Source organism: Scophthalmus maximus, chromosome 1, assembly GCF_022379125.1.
Source record: "Scophthalmus maximus strain ysfricsl-2021 chromosome 1, ASM2237912v1, whole genome shotgun sequence".
NCBI lineage: Eukaryota > Metazoa > Chordata > Actinopteri > Pleuronectiformes > Scophthalmidae > Scophthalmus > Scophthalmus maximus.
In genome coordinates, this window is record NC_061515.1 from 18,253,551 (window position 1) to 18,268,903 (window position 15,353).

At 41.4% G+C, this 15,353-nt stretch overlaps 1 protein-coding gene and 1 long non-coding RNA gene across 6 annotated transcripts in view; one reads left to right on the forward strand and one right to left on the reverse strand.

Moving 5' to 3' along the window:
- gabbr1a (gamma-aminobutyric acid (GABA) B receptor, 1a) overlaps positions 1 to 15,353 on the forward strand; it is a 74,821-nt gene that overhangs the window by 46,042 nt on the left and 13,426 nt on the right. For all 4 annotated transcript variants that reach the window (XM_035629841.2, XM_035629844.2, XM_035629845.2 and 1 more), the window contains exons 16-17: positions 8,561 to 8,711; positions 13,054 to 13,186. In XM_035629841.2, the coding sequence (XP_035485734.1) occupies positions 8,561 to 8,711; positions 13,054 to 13,186 (284 nt within the window). The remainder of the gene's footprint in view (positions 1 to 8,560; positions 8,712 to 13,053; positions 13,187 to 15,353) is intronic.
- On the reverse strand, positions 5,708 to 7,658 carry LOC118306977. 2 transcript variants are annotated; one of them, XR_004793133.1, is made up of 3 exons: positions 7,572 to 7,658; positions 6,031 to 6,248; positions 5,708 to 5,847 (listed from the first exon to the last, which is right to left on the reverse strand). It is a non-coding gene; the product is annotated as an uncharacterized LOC118306977 (long non-coding RNA). The 2 variants fall into 2 exon arrangements; XR_004793131.1 differs by lacking the exon at positions 7,572 to 7,658 and adding an exon at positions 7,374 to 7,501.

Consider the following 15,353-nt stretch of genomic DNA (forward strand, 5'->3'; position numbering starts at 1 on the left):
AATGTTGTGTTATGCTAGCAGCTAATGTAGTCTTGAGCCTATAGCCTCAAACATGAGGAGGGAGCTAGAGGTCGGGTAAATTCACTGTATTGCAGCTCCACTCCCCCATTTTTTGTTATTATGAGTATTATTATAATTATTATTTTTTTCACACATGTAGTCCTCAGACCCAACTGATAGTCTCCAAGCTCTGCCTGGATCCAGAAAAGACCAAATATAACTTCGTTGACATTTGGAAAATCTGTAAATAGCCTGCCCCTCCGTACTTGTTTCAACTGTTGGTACATCTCTTGCTGTTGTGTTCAAGGACTTAAGGCAAAACAGTAAGGAGTGAAATGGCTAGGTATGGGGCGGCCATTTAGAGCCTGCTAACGATTAATAACACTTTTAAGTCAGGTAAGTCAGTGCAAAAATGCTAAAATGCCTGTAATATGCTGTTTTATTTGTTCCTGATAAACTGGCACCATATGCCGTATGTTACACTCGCACATAAATAAACTTAGTTGTACCTTTTTGAAACACACGTCTGGGTCACTGCACATTTGTGTTACATCATATGTTCTGTGTGCTGCTCAGTCCGTATGCTCTCATGTTGTTCATGTAGCAGATATGCTGTAAAATACACAGATGGACAAACAGTCTCAATCTCATTCCTACTGTATGATTAAATCGAAAATTATACATTGAGTATCTACGGTCTTCGGGTTCTTCAAAAACCTTAGAAGCTATTAAAACAAGTCTAAGATATTCAGTCTTGCTTGCTGCAGGCAGGGATGTTAGTTGTATACTGTTTTAGGGAATCTGATTGCGGGCCTTTGAGAGACGTCACACTCATTTAAAGGTGACATATTATGCTTATAATCCGGTTCATAATTTTAATTTGGGTTATTGCTCGAAAAGGTTTACATGCTCTAATGTTCAGTAAACACATCGGTTTCCTAAGACTGTCCATTCCTGCCGCTCCTTTTTTCAGCTTCTGTCGAGTCAAGTCTGCTCCGATTGGCCAGCTGGCTCACTCTGTTGTGATTGGTCAACCGCTTCCGGGCGTGTAGGAAATTCTCTCGCTTTACCTGGCTTTGTTGGGGACGTGTCAGACTAGCCCCTGGACATGCTTCATGCACTTAAATGGTGATGTCACCATTTTATGGAAGTATCAGCCGGACTACTGACGAAGCGTTTCAGGGGCTCCAGGTGCAGCTCGCTCACTGGTATAAAAAGGTGTGCAATTGAACTTGGTGGAGCAGAAACCCTCTTACATCGTCGCTCCTCAGTCAGATGACACCAGATACATTTCGTCTGCGTGACAGCGGTGACAAGAATCTAAACAGAGCGTGATGGGCGTCTTGACACCCCACGCCTCTCGAGGGGGCGACACTTTCCACTGACATCTGACACATCAGCTTCACGCAGCGCTGACACTCCTGCTCTGCTTCCTCTCTGACATGCAAACACTCTCTGTCAACCTCGATTCCTCTCTCTCACACGCACACACACACACACACCAAACACATGCTGTGTGCACATGTAAATGCCCCCCTGCACTTATATGCACCCTCTTGAGCAGAGTCACTCATGCTTACTGTATAGGTCTCCATGCTTGTCATGCATACAGTGTGTATACAGTCCACACTGGCATACTCAGGAGCGTACACACACACACACACAAACACATACACACAAATCTGCATGCAGTCCCAGATTTAGACAGACATATAGTCAGAGGCTGTTGAGTGTAAAAGAAAGATGCTCCCTGTCCATATGCCTCTTTTTGAACTTTCCTCACTGAGGAATTCGGGTTTAAAGCTTCACAAGCATGATTAATTAGGTAACAAGCATATTCACACACACACCCACACACACACACACAAACTTTAAAACCCTAAGCTCCAACTCTTAATTAACACCAAAGTTACATACCAAAGTTTCCCTATTAAATTATGAATTGCCAAAATTGACATTTAGGTGTAAATCACTGGTAACCGGTCGATTTTATCTATTTTACTGTGCTGAGGCTGCGTCAATATTTTATGGAGGTGGCGAGTGAGAAGGAACTCTGCTGTGCTTCTAGGGCATGAATGGAATTAGGTTTTCCATTTCCACTTAATGCATTAAACAAACAGCCAGAAACAATAACTTTGAGTGCAACGGCATTTCTTCTTGGTTGCAGTTTTGTTCTTCCATGATTTATTTAATGGAAACTACACTCAAAAAAGATTATATTGCTTACCAACTTCAAAAGAAATACTTCATTTTGTAACACACAAATGAATTAAGTTTGTTCATATTTAAAGAATTAAATTGTCTCAACATGTAAACTTTTTCAATGTAGATTAAAAGGGCTGTTGACTGTTGTTCACACAACCACTTTAAAATGTAAAGGTTGGGGGTTTTCCTGAACAGAAATAGTTTGAAGGACGGAGTTTTATGAATCCACGTCGGCAATCAAACGTTTTTTTTATAGTTGTTGCAAATGGTTACACTCGAAGGCGGTGTGAAAAGCCAGCGGATATTAGTCAAAGCTATTCGACCATCTGAAAAGCGCACCTGAGGCACCATGCTGGCAGCTCAAATCTTAGGCCCCGTCCACACCACAAGATATTTCGAAAATGATCTCCCCCCCACCATTTTCCTCAGCAGGGGGGTCTGAATCTTCTCCGTAATGATGGATTCATTGGAAAGACGCATCTAGCTGTAGAAACACTGTAGTACCTATTCCCGGCCTATATGTGGCGCTGTTTTCTGCTACAGAACTCCACCAAAAAAGAAGAAGAAGAGGCAGAGCATACAAATACTCGTAGAAGAAGAAGCTGAACAACAACAACAGTATGAAGATGAAGATTTAAAAGGATGTGGCGTATGATTCTGTCCGTTCTCCTTTTTAGCGCATGGTAGTGACCGAGCAATAGTATATATTGCCCTAGCGACCCAAGAAGAGTCAGAATCTGATGCAGCACCGTCACAAGCCTGTAGTCCGCCATTGTTGTTGTTGGAGATGCCGCGGTCGAGGGGTGGGGTGGGGCGGGGCGATGACATCATCATATGTGTATCTGGCGTTCACACAAACTCAAATACACAAACGCAGGGGGGAGATTTGTTTTCTCCATCCTGGGACCTGGATTCAAAAGAGTGGGTTTTCAGGCAGCGAAAACTCCGGGTGCGTCTGGACGGCAGGACAATAGGTGCAAGACTTCCGCGTATTTACAACAAATTCGCGTTCGTGTAGACGGGGCCTTAATGTCCAACTGTGGGTTGGGTATTTTAAAACTTGTCAAATGTGCACAGAGCAGATTTTGCTGGTTTTCAGTCTATAAATGATGTTTCTTTGTTGTGAATTTCAAAGCAGATACTGTGATGATCTGAATTGGTCAACTTGGCTTCACAGATGTTAAGACACTTGGCTTAGCTGATCAGACGTTTATTCATGGCAATGTATTTCGGTGATATGGTGGTGCAGTGGTTAGCAGAGCTATGGCCTTTCTGTGTGGACTTTGCAAGTTCTCCCTTTGCATGCGTGGCTTTTTTCTTAATCACAAATGCTGGCAACCCATCCAGGATGCTCCTCACCTCTGGCCCAGTGTGAGCTGGGATTGGCTCCAACCCCTCGGCGACCCTCGGAGATTAAGTCGTATAGAAAATGGACGGATGGTGTGTAATTGACATTCAACTGATTCTCTGACTTGCAAGAAAGGGAAAGATGGAGCGCGAAGAGAAAACTGACACTTGTAACTTATTTGTTGCTTCTTGTACAAATGAAATTCTGTGCGATTCTGTGAATGAGCGCTGATGATGCGGTCGCACGCTCGTGTCTCTGTCACGCAGTTGGAGCAGTGACTCCATCATTAGGAAAAGTTATGAGGAGGGATGGCTTCCCTTTCATTACAGTAATTGGCACTTACAAGAATTAGATGCTGATTGCTTTATTTATCATTATTCATTTATGATATTTTTTTTTTAAGTCCGGAGGAGAGATTCCAATTCATTTAGTCATTTTAGAGAAGCGTTTCATGTGACCAGAAGGTTTTTTGGGGGTTCTGGGTGAAGAAAATAAAACAGCAGCACTTTCTTCTCTCTTCATTACCACCATTGAGATGCCCTTGAGCAAAGCACTTAAACCCCAACTGCTCCAGTGAAGCTGCTCTGTAGCCCGGCAGACAGGACTGTGTGAGTGTGTGTGTGTGTGTGTGTGTGTGTGTGTGTGTGTGTGTGTGTGTGTTTGTGTGTGTGTGTGTGTGTATGAGTGTGTGAGAACAGGTTGTTCCTTAAAAAGCAAGTCTGGCTCTCAGTGACACGTTCCTGGTTAAAGGCCTCATATTATGCTCATATTCAGGTTCATACTTTTAAAAGGGGTCACCACATGAAAAGGTTTACATGCCACAATGTTCAGAAAAGTCTTCAGTGTTCTCATACTGTCCGTTCCTCCAGCGGCTCATTTCACCTTCTGCCTGTCATGCTCGGGTTTACTCTAGACCCCCCCCCCCCCCCCCCGCAAAAAACCTCAGCGGCATCTGATTGGCCGAAATGTCACGCCTCTTCCCCAGACACGGACGTTCCGAGCCGGCCGGCTCACGGAGAAGCTAAAAACACAGACGTTGCTAAGCTAAGCAACAATGGCGAATTTTCAACCGTACCAGTTTAATCCCGATTCTGACACCGACAGAGAGGAAGGACAAGCCAGTAGTCCTGACGCTTTTCAACCGAGACTGGAGCAGGACGGTTCAGAGTGGTAAGTCACATTGTTACTGTGTCCTTCTTCTAAATGACTTGACTGAAGTGCATGTTACTGTAGTCAGGGAAACGTGTGACACTGCATCAGAACACTCAGAGTGAGAAATGTCTGCCGCAAAGAAATACGACCGGTAGGTCTGTTAGCAAATCATGTTGCCAACTACCTGGTAACAACAGAGGCACTCACCAAACTGTTGTGAGTGTCGTGTCTCATATCGGGAGAGAGGGAGGCGACAGGCAGATAGAGGAGCATGGCTCGACGCACAACTCTTTTTCACTGAATTAGACTAACGTTGCTTGTGTTGGGAAATAAAGAACCCCCCCCCCCCAAAAAAAATAAAAATAAATATATAGCTTGTTATCCAGTTTGTTTTGATTATTGACTAAATCAATTTAACTAAAAGTTGAGCAGATTTATTTTTTATTCAGCAACAAATTTGTATTTACCCATTTTACATTGAAACACATTACTTCTTGGATCAATATTTGTCTAATGCAGGCCTGCTGCCTCAATCATTATTTGTTTATTAGATCTTGTAAAACTTATCTTTTTTTCCATATTAAGTTCTCAGAGGAATGAATCAGGTCCCCATTCCAATCAGCTGCAGGCCTTTAGCCGATTTGCCTCAATTTATACACCCTTCAGAACATCTACAACATCTACAGAATGGACTACGGACCTCTGAGGTGCAGAACAGAAGAACAATTAGTTTCTGTTATGAGATACAACTGCATAAAATAAAGTAAAAACAGTTTTCAATATACGACAGGATCCACAGAACAAAATATGTTTACTTTTTGCAAATGTAAGGAAACCAGAAATATACACATATACAAAAATATAGCAGTGGATGCAATTTGCAACTGCAATAATGCCTCATTGTTTTTCTCGCAGTTGATGCTGTGGGACGCCACAACGGGGTCGTCATCGCGTCATCCTCTGGATCTGCCAGGAGTTTCCGGATCCAGCTGACCAGTATGTTGGCTTCCGACCGCCCCTTGACTAAAGCCTGACATGTGGCGAGCAACCACTTCCTCCTTTTCACAGCCTGTCATATTGGGATGACAGATCCTTGGGGTTGGGGTCGTCAAACACCATCCTCATCAAGTCACCCACATAATCTGTAAAACATTCAATTCCATTGTTAATTTTCTAGTGAACAAAGAAACAATGGTGTTTACTTAAAAAACAAAGGTGTTTTAAGTAAACAGCTTTGTCTTTTACTTAAAATGTTCTGAATAATTTATTATTCATTTGAATTTGTTATCATGTTTGTAATAATAAAATAGTGTTTTACAACTTACTGAATGTGGGTTCTGTTTTAACAGGCTTTGTGGTGGCTTCACCCTTCATTGTCTTTGGGGAAAAGGGGCTCTTCATGCCCAGGGATGTTTTGAATGTTGTTAAACAGTGAAGTCCACTTAGCCACCTTCTCAGGCCCAGAGGTTGAAGAGGTTGCACTCCAATATACATGGTTCTTTAAACCGTTGAACATGAGTGTTGCCGATTGGTGTGATGTACTCTGAAATGCAAGGGGAAATAAAACAAAAAAAATTTGCGTCTAATGACAACAATCATATTTTAAATATCAAAAAATGTAATTCATATATAATATATACAACATGTGCTGTGTACATTACACAACACACATGCATGTAACCAGACGAAGAGAACACAGGGAACAAAAAAACCCACTATATTATTTTAACTTGAAGTATGAGCCCCTGTTGTCTAGCTCAGGACCAAATATACTGAGGGATAAGATTAAATTAATTCATATGTACACACACAGCCATGCTAGCAATAGCGCTGTTTATAACAAAGACGGGGCGGAACTGGTGTCTCTTGCTCAATTCATCTACAACAGGTCAAAGTGTAGCCGAGGCAGTTCATCCAAAATCGGATGTTTGGAGCAACCGACCGTCAAAACAGCCGCACCACACGGGCCTCACGGTACAGAGACCCAAAGCTGCGGTGGACTGCAGCCACAACATTACATCTTATAAAATCAGAAGTCCACCTCCACACCTGAGGTACATTAGCCACGTGCTAACTGGACCCCGATCGTAACATTACAGGCTATAAAATCACAAATCCACCTCCACACGCAACAGACGCCGAGTTGGAAGTAGTAAACGTTCTGCCGCTTGTGGTTCTGCGCCATCACTTTGCAGCGCAACTGCCCACGCGAACACTGTTAAATATGATAAATTCCAGAAACAACCGTACATTTCTACACACTGTTGCCACATGATGACGTCACACCCTCAGTATCGCTCCTGTACCGGAGCCCGCAACAGAAACTATCCGCGGGAGCTGCGTTGCTAACTCCGGTAACTACCCAGCAAACACAATTACTGAAGAGTCCTCATGAAAGACACATGCTTCGATCTCACGTCATCTAACCAACACTCATAGCGTCAACGTTATTGTTGCTGCTCCGGTGACGGCAAGTGACTGAAGCCTGTAACTCCGGTGACAGACGTGATGTTTACATCAGAGGACAGGACTAGCTTAGGCCAACGCGGCTAAACTAACAATGCAGACCTAGGAGGCACACACGGACTTAAATCTTACATCTCAAACACATCGCATTAAAGGACGTGGGGCACATTCCCGTAATATTAACGACACATGTATAGTTTACCTGAGCGTTAGCTTGTGCTACTGCGGCTTATCAAACATGGCAGAACACTACGAGGACACACACACACACACACACACGCACGCACGCGCACACACACACACACAAACCATCTTGCAAAAAAGTTTTTTCTTCCAGTCCAGTGTCCATGTACAGGTTTATATTGGTTTGTACAGCCAACAACAGGCAAACGTTACTAACTCTTTTCGGCATTATGCTAGCTGTCCGTCCGTCGCTTGCTGCCGAGAGAAGACAAAGGCGTAGATGCGCTCCGGTGTCTCGGAGTTCAGGGGCGGAGATTCTCAGGTTGGGGGCGTGGTTACCCCAGGAGCAGCGTCATGTTTCGTAACAGGAAGCCCGGGTCGTGACTGGCTCGTTCAGAGGCCGTCTGAAAGGTTAAGCCAATCCACTAAATAACAACTTTGTGTTTCTTTTTCACTTTTGTGGGCCGGCAGGCACCCCACATAGCCAAAAATATGTGCAAAAGGGCTGAAAAAGTGGCTGTAGCACAATATGTCCCCTTTAAATACAAATAACTTCAGTATTTTCAGCTGCGACACATCCATGATCGAGGAAAAGAAGGGCTACAAAACACAAATGTTTTCATCATTGATTCATCTGTTGATAATTTAGGTTTTTTTTAAATAGAACAGTTTCTAATAGCCGTTTCTTATGTCTTATTTTGTCTGACCAACAGTCCAGAACTCAGAGATAGAGTAGATTTACTAGATGGCCAGAACAGCTGCAAATCCTCACATTTAAGTATTTTGCATTCAGGCTTGAAAAGTGATTAGATAATTGTACAATTTCTCTTTAATCAAGTAATTGTTGAAGCTCAGCAGCTCCAGAAGAACATTATTTCTATATTAGAATTTTAAAAACTACCCCCAAAATGCAGGCCTTATTGTTTCATTGTAATCTGGCCAGTGTAAGTTTACATAATATTGTACTCATTGTCACTGCAGAGATTGTGGAAACATTGATGGGAGCAGCTTTACAACCCCCCGGGTGGCTTTTAAAAGTCAAATCCTCACCTAACTGTGAAAAGCAATTATTTGGATTTTTAAGTAAAAGGCGACAGCAAGATGTGGGATGTGTCCTGGGTATTGTGACTGGGAATCGTGCAGAGGTAAATGTAGATGTAGCCAAAAGCATTTTCACTCCTCATATTTCTGTTCCTGTCCGTTCAGGCGCCGGACCTCCGGCTGATCGAACTGTGGTGATTGAAGAGTACAGGTTCCTGTCTCAGAAACTGTTTGCGGCCGTGTCCGTCTTCGCCGGCCTCGGCATCCTGTTCGGCATCGTCTGTCTCACCTTCAACATCTACAACGGAAACGTCCGGTAAGTTCACTAACAGGAGGATGAGAACGAGCGCGTGCTCGTCACCTCATTCCTGGCTCCCACACCGATTAACCCCAAATACAGCAGTGTTTAGTCAAGTAGTTAACTGTTTTGAGAATCAATTTATGTCAGATTTTAATTACAAAGGTCACATATTTAATGGGTTCAGATTCTTAAATGTAAGAATTTGCTATTTTTCTTGATCTTTTAGTAAATATAATGTCTCATAGTCGATTGATTGGACCAAAAGAGAGAATTGATGACGTGGCTTTGGGCTCCAGGTATTTGTAATGGGTACTTTTAATTTTTTTATACAAAATGATTAATATTGGCAGATTAATCAATAGTTAATTGTATATTTTCACATATCGTTGTCACAGTTTTTCTTTTGTGTGTGTGTAATGTTTGTCCCACCAAGAGACTTTGGTGAAATTATTGTGAAAATAAAGAGGAAGGTCATATTGGGATTAATTTTTGTGTGTGTTTAGAAATCATAATATGATTGATCGTTAAATATGGCGTCAGTGTGCCAAAGGTTAAAGAAATGGTTTGGTTACATGAAGGTCACCTCTTTGAAAGACGCACAGCAGCTCAGAAAAATGTTGAGCGCTGAAAGTGACGTCCTGTAACGACCTCCGGCTGCTCCGGTGGAGCCGATCGTTCAGTGTGAATATGAACATTTGATGTTAGACAGAAAGGGGGGGGGGGACCCTTAGTGGAGAGCTTTCCCTCTTTTGAGGTGAATGTAAAAGTTGAATGGCACTACTGCCTGTTGAGTTCAGGGACTACAGAGTTAGTCGTGTGGAAAACGAGCAGCTGGTTTCGTTGTCAGTGCTTAATGCAAATGCAAAAAGACTTCCTTCGCAGAGCGTCTTTTGATTGAGGATTTACAAGCTTAATACAATCTCATATCTCTCTCTCCTTTTAACCTGGTGTTTTTGTGTTTGACCACGGTCAGCATGATGTAAATGCTCACAAGTGCATGAGCTTATCAGTTTTTCTTTTCATTTATCTTTTTTTTTCAGAAAGTGGTAGAGGTGTGTTGACTGTGTTCCTTCGTGGCTCTCTGGCGGGCTGCTCCTGCGTGCCACTCAGGCCCTCCTCCAGCTTTGATTATATTTCAAACACAATAACACCGAGGGCTTCTCTCAGCAACCAAAACACTGAGTCAGATCCAATCAAATCAAATTTATTCACCAATCTATTTTTTTTCTTTCTTTGACAGTACAAGTTTGCCAGCAGCTGCCTTGTTAAGAGGCAAAGGAATACATAAGCAAGTCACCTAAAAAAAACAATAAAGTCAAACACAATTACAATGTTATAAGTGGAACTTCAGGAACTTCAGTGCATGTCTGAAAAAGCAGGACAAAGGGGTCTGATAGCGTAGCAGATGACACAGTAAATGATCCAGTCGGGCAGGAGTGAAACCAGGGACCTGCTGCTAAGGCGTATGCGCCCTATAACCGCTCGGCTATCAGGTCACTGAAAGGCTCAAAAATATTCAGCATTCATTTAGGGAGAAATCTTTTTTTCAGTTGTCACAATCGACCATAATTCAAAGCAACTACAAGACATGGTTCTTTATGAGGGAATAAAGAAGCAGAAAAAAAACCTTGTGCAGCACAATGAACATCATAAATTCATGGTATGTAAGGGTTTTTCCAGAGGTTGAACTGGGGCCAGTGTGCATGTGAGAGTGTTTGTGTACATGCTAAAGTGTGTTTATGTATATATGCAGGCAGTGTGTCTGCTGTACAGTAAATTAAAGACACACCTACTGCTGCAGCTCGAGGAGCAGTGAAAACCTCCTTGTTATGGTACAGGAGTTTTTTTATCTAGAACTTCTGAGAATATTATAATACTGGATATTATTTCTCATGAGGCAGTTAAATATACATACTGTCACATATTGATGGGAATGACTTTACTTATTTTTTGTGCTTTATCATCGCTTAGGCTCCTCTCTGTAAAACCTTACATCTTTCAAATCTTTAATCTGATGTAGGAAATGTAAGCAGAGAAAATGTGAATGATAAGGAACTTAAGGAATCAATTATTTACTTGTTGCCACTATGACAAAATGACGAGAAATATTACAGGATCAGTTCACCCAAATTACAAAAAACAATTTACCTTTAATGGTATCTAACCATTTAGCTAGTTTGTCCGTCCAGGTTTTGAGATTTTGAGACCGACTACATTTTAGCCATGGTCGATGTTCTTCTGTGGTCAGGACTAAAATGTCTCACACAACTGTCAGAAATCTTGTGCAAACATCAGTGGCTCCCATCTGTGTGACTTTAATGATCCCCTCATTTTTCATCAAGCACCCCCTGCAGGTTGACATTTGGAGTATACAATTAACTAAAATGTCTGAGTAACCTATTGAAATGATTGCCATGGAGGTTTAATTGTAATAACTTTGGGATCACTTAATTTCTCTTCTGCCGTCGTCATCATCATGTCATATTTAAAAAAAATTAAAAACCAATGACAACTCCATCAGCCCCTGATGAATTTAGTACGCATTAGCAATTATTATCAAACTAAGACACAAGCTCAAGATGGTGAGTATGCTAAACATTATAGATTTGTGCCAAATCGAACTACATACTACTTCCACATGGCACTACAAACTAATTATCATAGCACATTGTTTTTAATGTACAAAAGAATGAGCAGGACGTGTTGAAACACATCAACAACCGCAGACTGACAAAACTGTGAAACTTCATAAACAGTAAAAAATAATAATCTAACTTATTTTTTGTTGTTTGCACACTGTTTGGTTTGAGTTTATATCATTTTTTGTGGACACATTTTATGCTAAAAAACTTTAGAATTGGAATATAGTATGCATTTTGGATGCCACTTGTGACTTAAGTTAACAAATAACAAAGATGTGATGTCGCCAAGTGACAAACCACCGTGATGTCCCTGTTGATTTGTGAGCAATTTGACCAACTCAATGTTGTTTTTTTCACATCCGGATGTAGAATTTGGGGGTGGGTCTGACTGAGAGCTTGTCCACTACGCGCCACCTACACCTGCAACCATGCCCCGATTTGACGGACCAGCTGTCAATCAAGCTGTATCCACGCTGCTTTAATGTCTATTTTACACTTTATGAGACCACAATTTAAAAAATGGACACAGTGCTGTGTTGAAGAAGACTTGAAACTAGCGATTGAGACCATAAACTCCTCTTGAAAATGTTTACTGACGTTATAAATCAAGTGAGAAGTCTCATAGACTTCTGTAGAGACTGACTTCTTTTTGCAACCAGTGGAGTTGCCGTCTGCTGTTGTTTCCAGAGAATACAAGCTTCGGCCATTGGCTTCATTTCCAGTTCCAGGGACTTTGTCCATTTTTAAACGCAGTCTGTGGATGTCTCCCACTTGGTAAACAGAATGGCATCAAATGCAACAACACTCACCGTTTCCAATATTGACACTTTTCAATATCAATTTAATTTAATTTAAATGGAGCTGACCACTGTTTGCATCCGGTTTCACTTGGTGGCGATCTGCAACAAAAGAAGCTTATTGCGGCTGTTTATCTGGTATGAGGACAAAGTTAGCACCATAGGGCTAATCCTCTTGGAACATGTGGTGTTTTCTTCCTGTTACCAGCATTGTGACCATGTTAGCACGCATGGCATTAGCATCTAGCTCAAGGGACTGTCGTGTCTGCGCACACAGCCACGGCGAGCTACTTTACGTGGCCGCACTTCTCAGTGTTGTTTCCAAGAATCGGCGGATTATCCAGATAAATCAGCAGATTGTTCTTGTGCAGGTTTCGGTATCGCTGCCAATTTATAATTAATGAGGAGAAAGCTCACCTGCTGCTGGGCCCAACACAAAATGGAGCAGTGATTCTTCCTGCGCTAAAGTGTGTGCCAGTTCGATTATGTCATAATTTTTTCACAGAACATTGTTTTGGGCAACAAAGCAAGTCTAAAATATTCTGTTAAAAAAAAAAATCCAAAACAACTAATGACATAATTGCAAAATGCATTTGACCTGTAACAGTTGATTCAAGGAAGACCGGAAGATGCCCTCTGACAACACTGATTAGATTAATGACTGTCAATCACACATCAAATTGAAACGAAATACTCCTGTGAAGAGCAGTGTCCATATACTTTTCTCAGAGTGACAAAACACGGGCGAACAAAGATGGTGAAAAGTCCATTAGAAACCAACACGAGAACAATTAGGACAAAAGGGATCTAATGAGACTGAGAGAAGACCAACAGTGAGCAAAAAGTATTTTTCTAAATGTGTTTTCTTTTTCTTTCTTTGTCTCTGTGCGTTCCCTCCTGAATCCCTGCCTGTTTCAGCTACATCCAGAACTCTCAACCCTACCTCAACAACATGACAGCGGTGGGCTGCATGATGGCTCTGGCTGCAGTCTTCCCGCTGGGCATTGATGGTCACCACGTCCACAGATCACAGTTCCCTGTCGTGTGCCAGGTAACAAGACAGACAGACAGACAGACAGACAGACAGAAGGCAGGGGTTGTGTCTGCAAAGATTTGGTTTCACTGATTTGATGCTGGTACTTAAAACAGTTTTAACAAGGTCTGTTTTGAAAAGTACAAGTCATAATAATAATAATAATATATTTGATTTATAAAGCGCTTTTCATGTACCCAAAGTCATGCATGTATTATTCCCTTACCTCAAAAGTAGAAAATTGCAGACCCTGGGTTTTATGAAAACGTTTACCCGGAGAGGCGTCATGTTTCACGTACCACAATTTAGTTTCAGCTAAAATTGAATATACAGTTTTCCTCTTCTTTAAAAGGTTGGAAGTCGTCGTCTTCTTGTTGCGACAGTCACATATTGATATTGTTGAGTTTTTAATTTAAGCTATGCAGTATTTAGAACATAAACCTACGTTTTTATGGCTGCAGCATTCCCTCAGATTAAACATCTTGTGCTTCATTTAATATTCAGCCCTTCATGTGTGGTATATCTTTAGAATCTGTGGGATCTCCACTTGATTCATTTTAGTTCAAGAGTTTGTATTTATTGGTTCAAATGCAGCGGCATGTGTCACAAAGTCAGTTCAGTGTAGTCTTGGCTTCGCTGATCCTCACGTTGGCCAGAACTTGTATCAAAAAGCTGTTTGCCGATTGGACAAACCGTGCTAACTGTGGCTTCACTGGCTACATTGCGTTCACGTGAAAGTGTTGCTGAAATGAAGCACTTAACACGAAAGTGGTTTTCAACTAGGCAAGAATGCAAATAACATAATCCCATAACTAGAATAGACTAAGTATCTGTAGATGCATTACAAATAATTTCCAAATATTAAAGCTAAGGCTATAAATAAGTGTGGTAATTAATTAATGTCTAGTGAGTGATAGTAAATGAATAAAAACGAGTTCCAATTTTTGATGCACACAAATTAAAATAAAACACAAACATTCTTAAAAGATGAAAAATAGTTAGTTAAAAATATCAAACTTTGCATTTATAGATTTATTGCGTTGCCTTTCTAACAATTAACAATGTACAGATGATTTTTTAATTTTGGTCAACAGAGGGTTTAGTTTTTATTCACTCTGATGTTATTCTGAGCCGTGATGGAATAAGAGTGTAAAAGTAAATTATACATCGTTTGCAAGCTCCGAGTCTCCTGATTCTGTCTGTGCAAAGCATTTCAGGATCCCGGTCACTGATGACTCAGATATGTGGCGATTGCTCCTAAGTGTTTTCCCACACAATAGGCCATATATTCCCTCTTTTAGAATGTGATGAAGAAATAATTTACATTTCTAACACGGGACCAGGTTTATCACTTTAAATACAAGAACGGAAACCTTTTTATTTTGGGTGTTTAATTATCGAGCTTATGCAGAAAAATTAAACTACCTGTGTTGAGGCCAAACATGGCCTTGTTTTTTTGTTACAGGCCTGAGGTCATTCAGGGTTAAGTTATACTCTCAAAAGTTTAATATTCACATTCACAACATGACGCACAGGTCCACCACTTTGCTTTGAAATGAACATTAACTCGTTGTACTGGATTTGCGGTGCTGCTGGACCTTGTAGTCATTTTTATTTTTTTTTACGCTCAGCGGTTACAGCTATCACTTTGAGTAAAGTCCTGCCCTGCCGTGAAATTGTTTTCCTACTTTAAGCAAACCCACATTTAGGAGTTGGGAGTTGAGGTGTTGCCGCCTGTGGCAAGCAAAGACAAATCAAATCAGCATTGGTTTTAAGGGCTGTGATCGCGCATCGTCGGTGGATGAACGATGATCAAAGTTTTAACACTGTTGTTAAAACTTTGTTCAATTTGAACATATTTTTTGGTTTCGCGGTAACTTGCAGCCGTGATTTCCGGGTGCTAGAATAAAACAGACGATGGGATCTCGGCAGTAATGAGGAGTGGGAGTACATCTCTGTCACCCATGTTGAAGCTTTGAAGGCGACGGGGAGATTTCCATTTCTGTCGCTTCTCCTTTTCTTTGTCCCCGTCCAGTTTTTCTCTCTCTGGCTTTGTTCTGCCTCTCCCTCTATTCTGGAGAGTTTCTCTCCAGCTCACCAAACTTATCAAATGCATCTCTCTTCTGCTCCTGCTCATACCCTCTATCTATCTATCTATCTATCTATCTATCTATCTATCTATCCA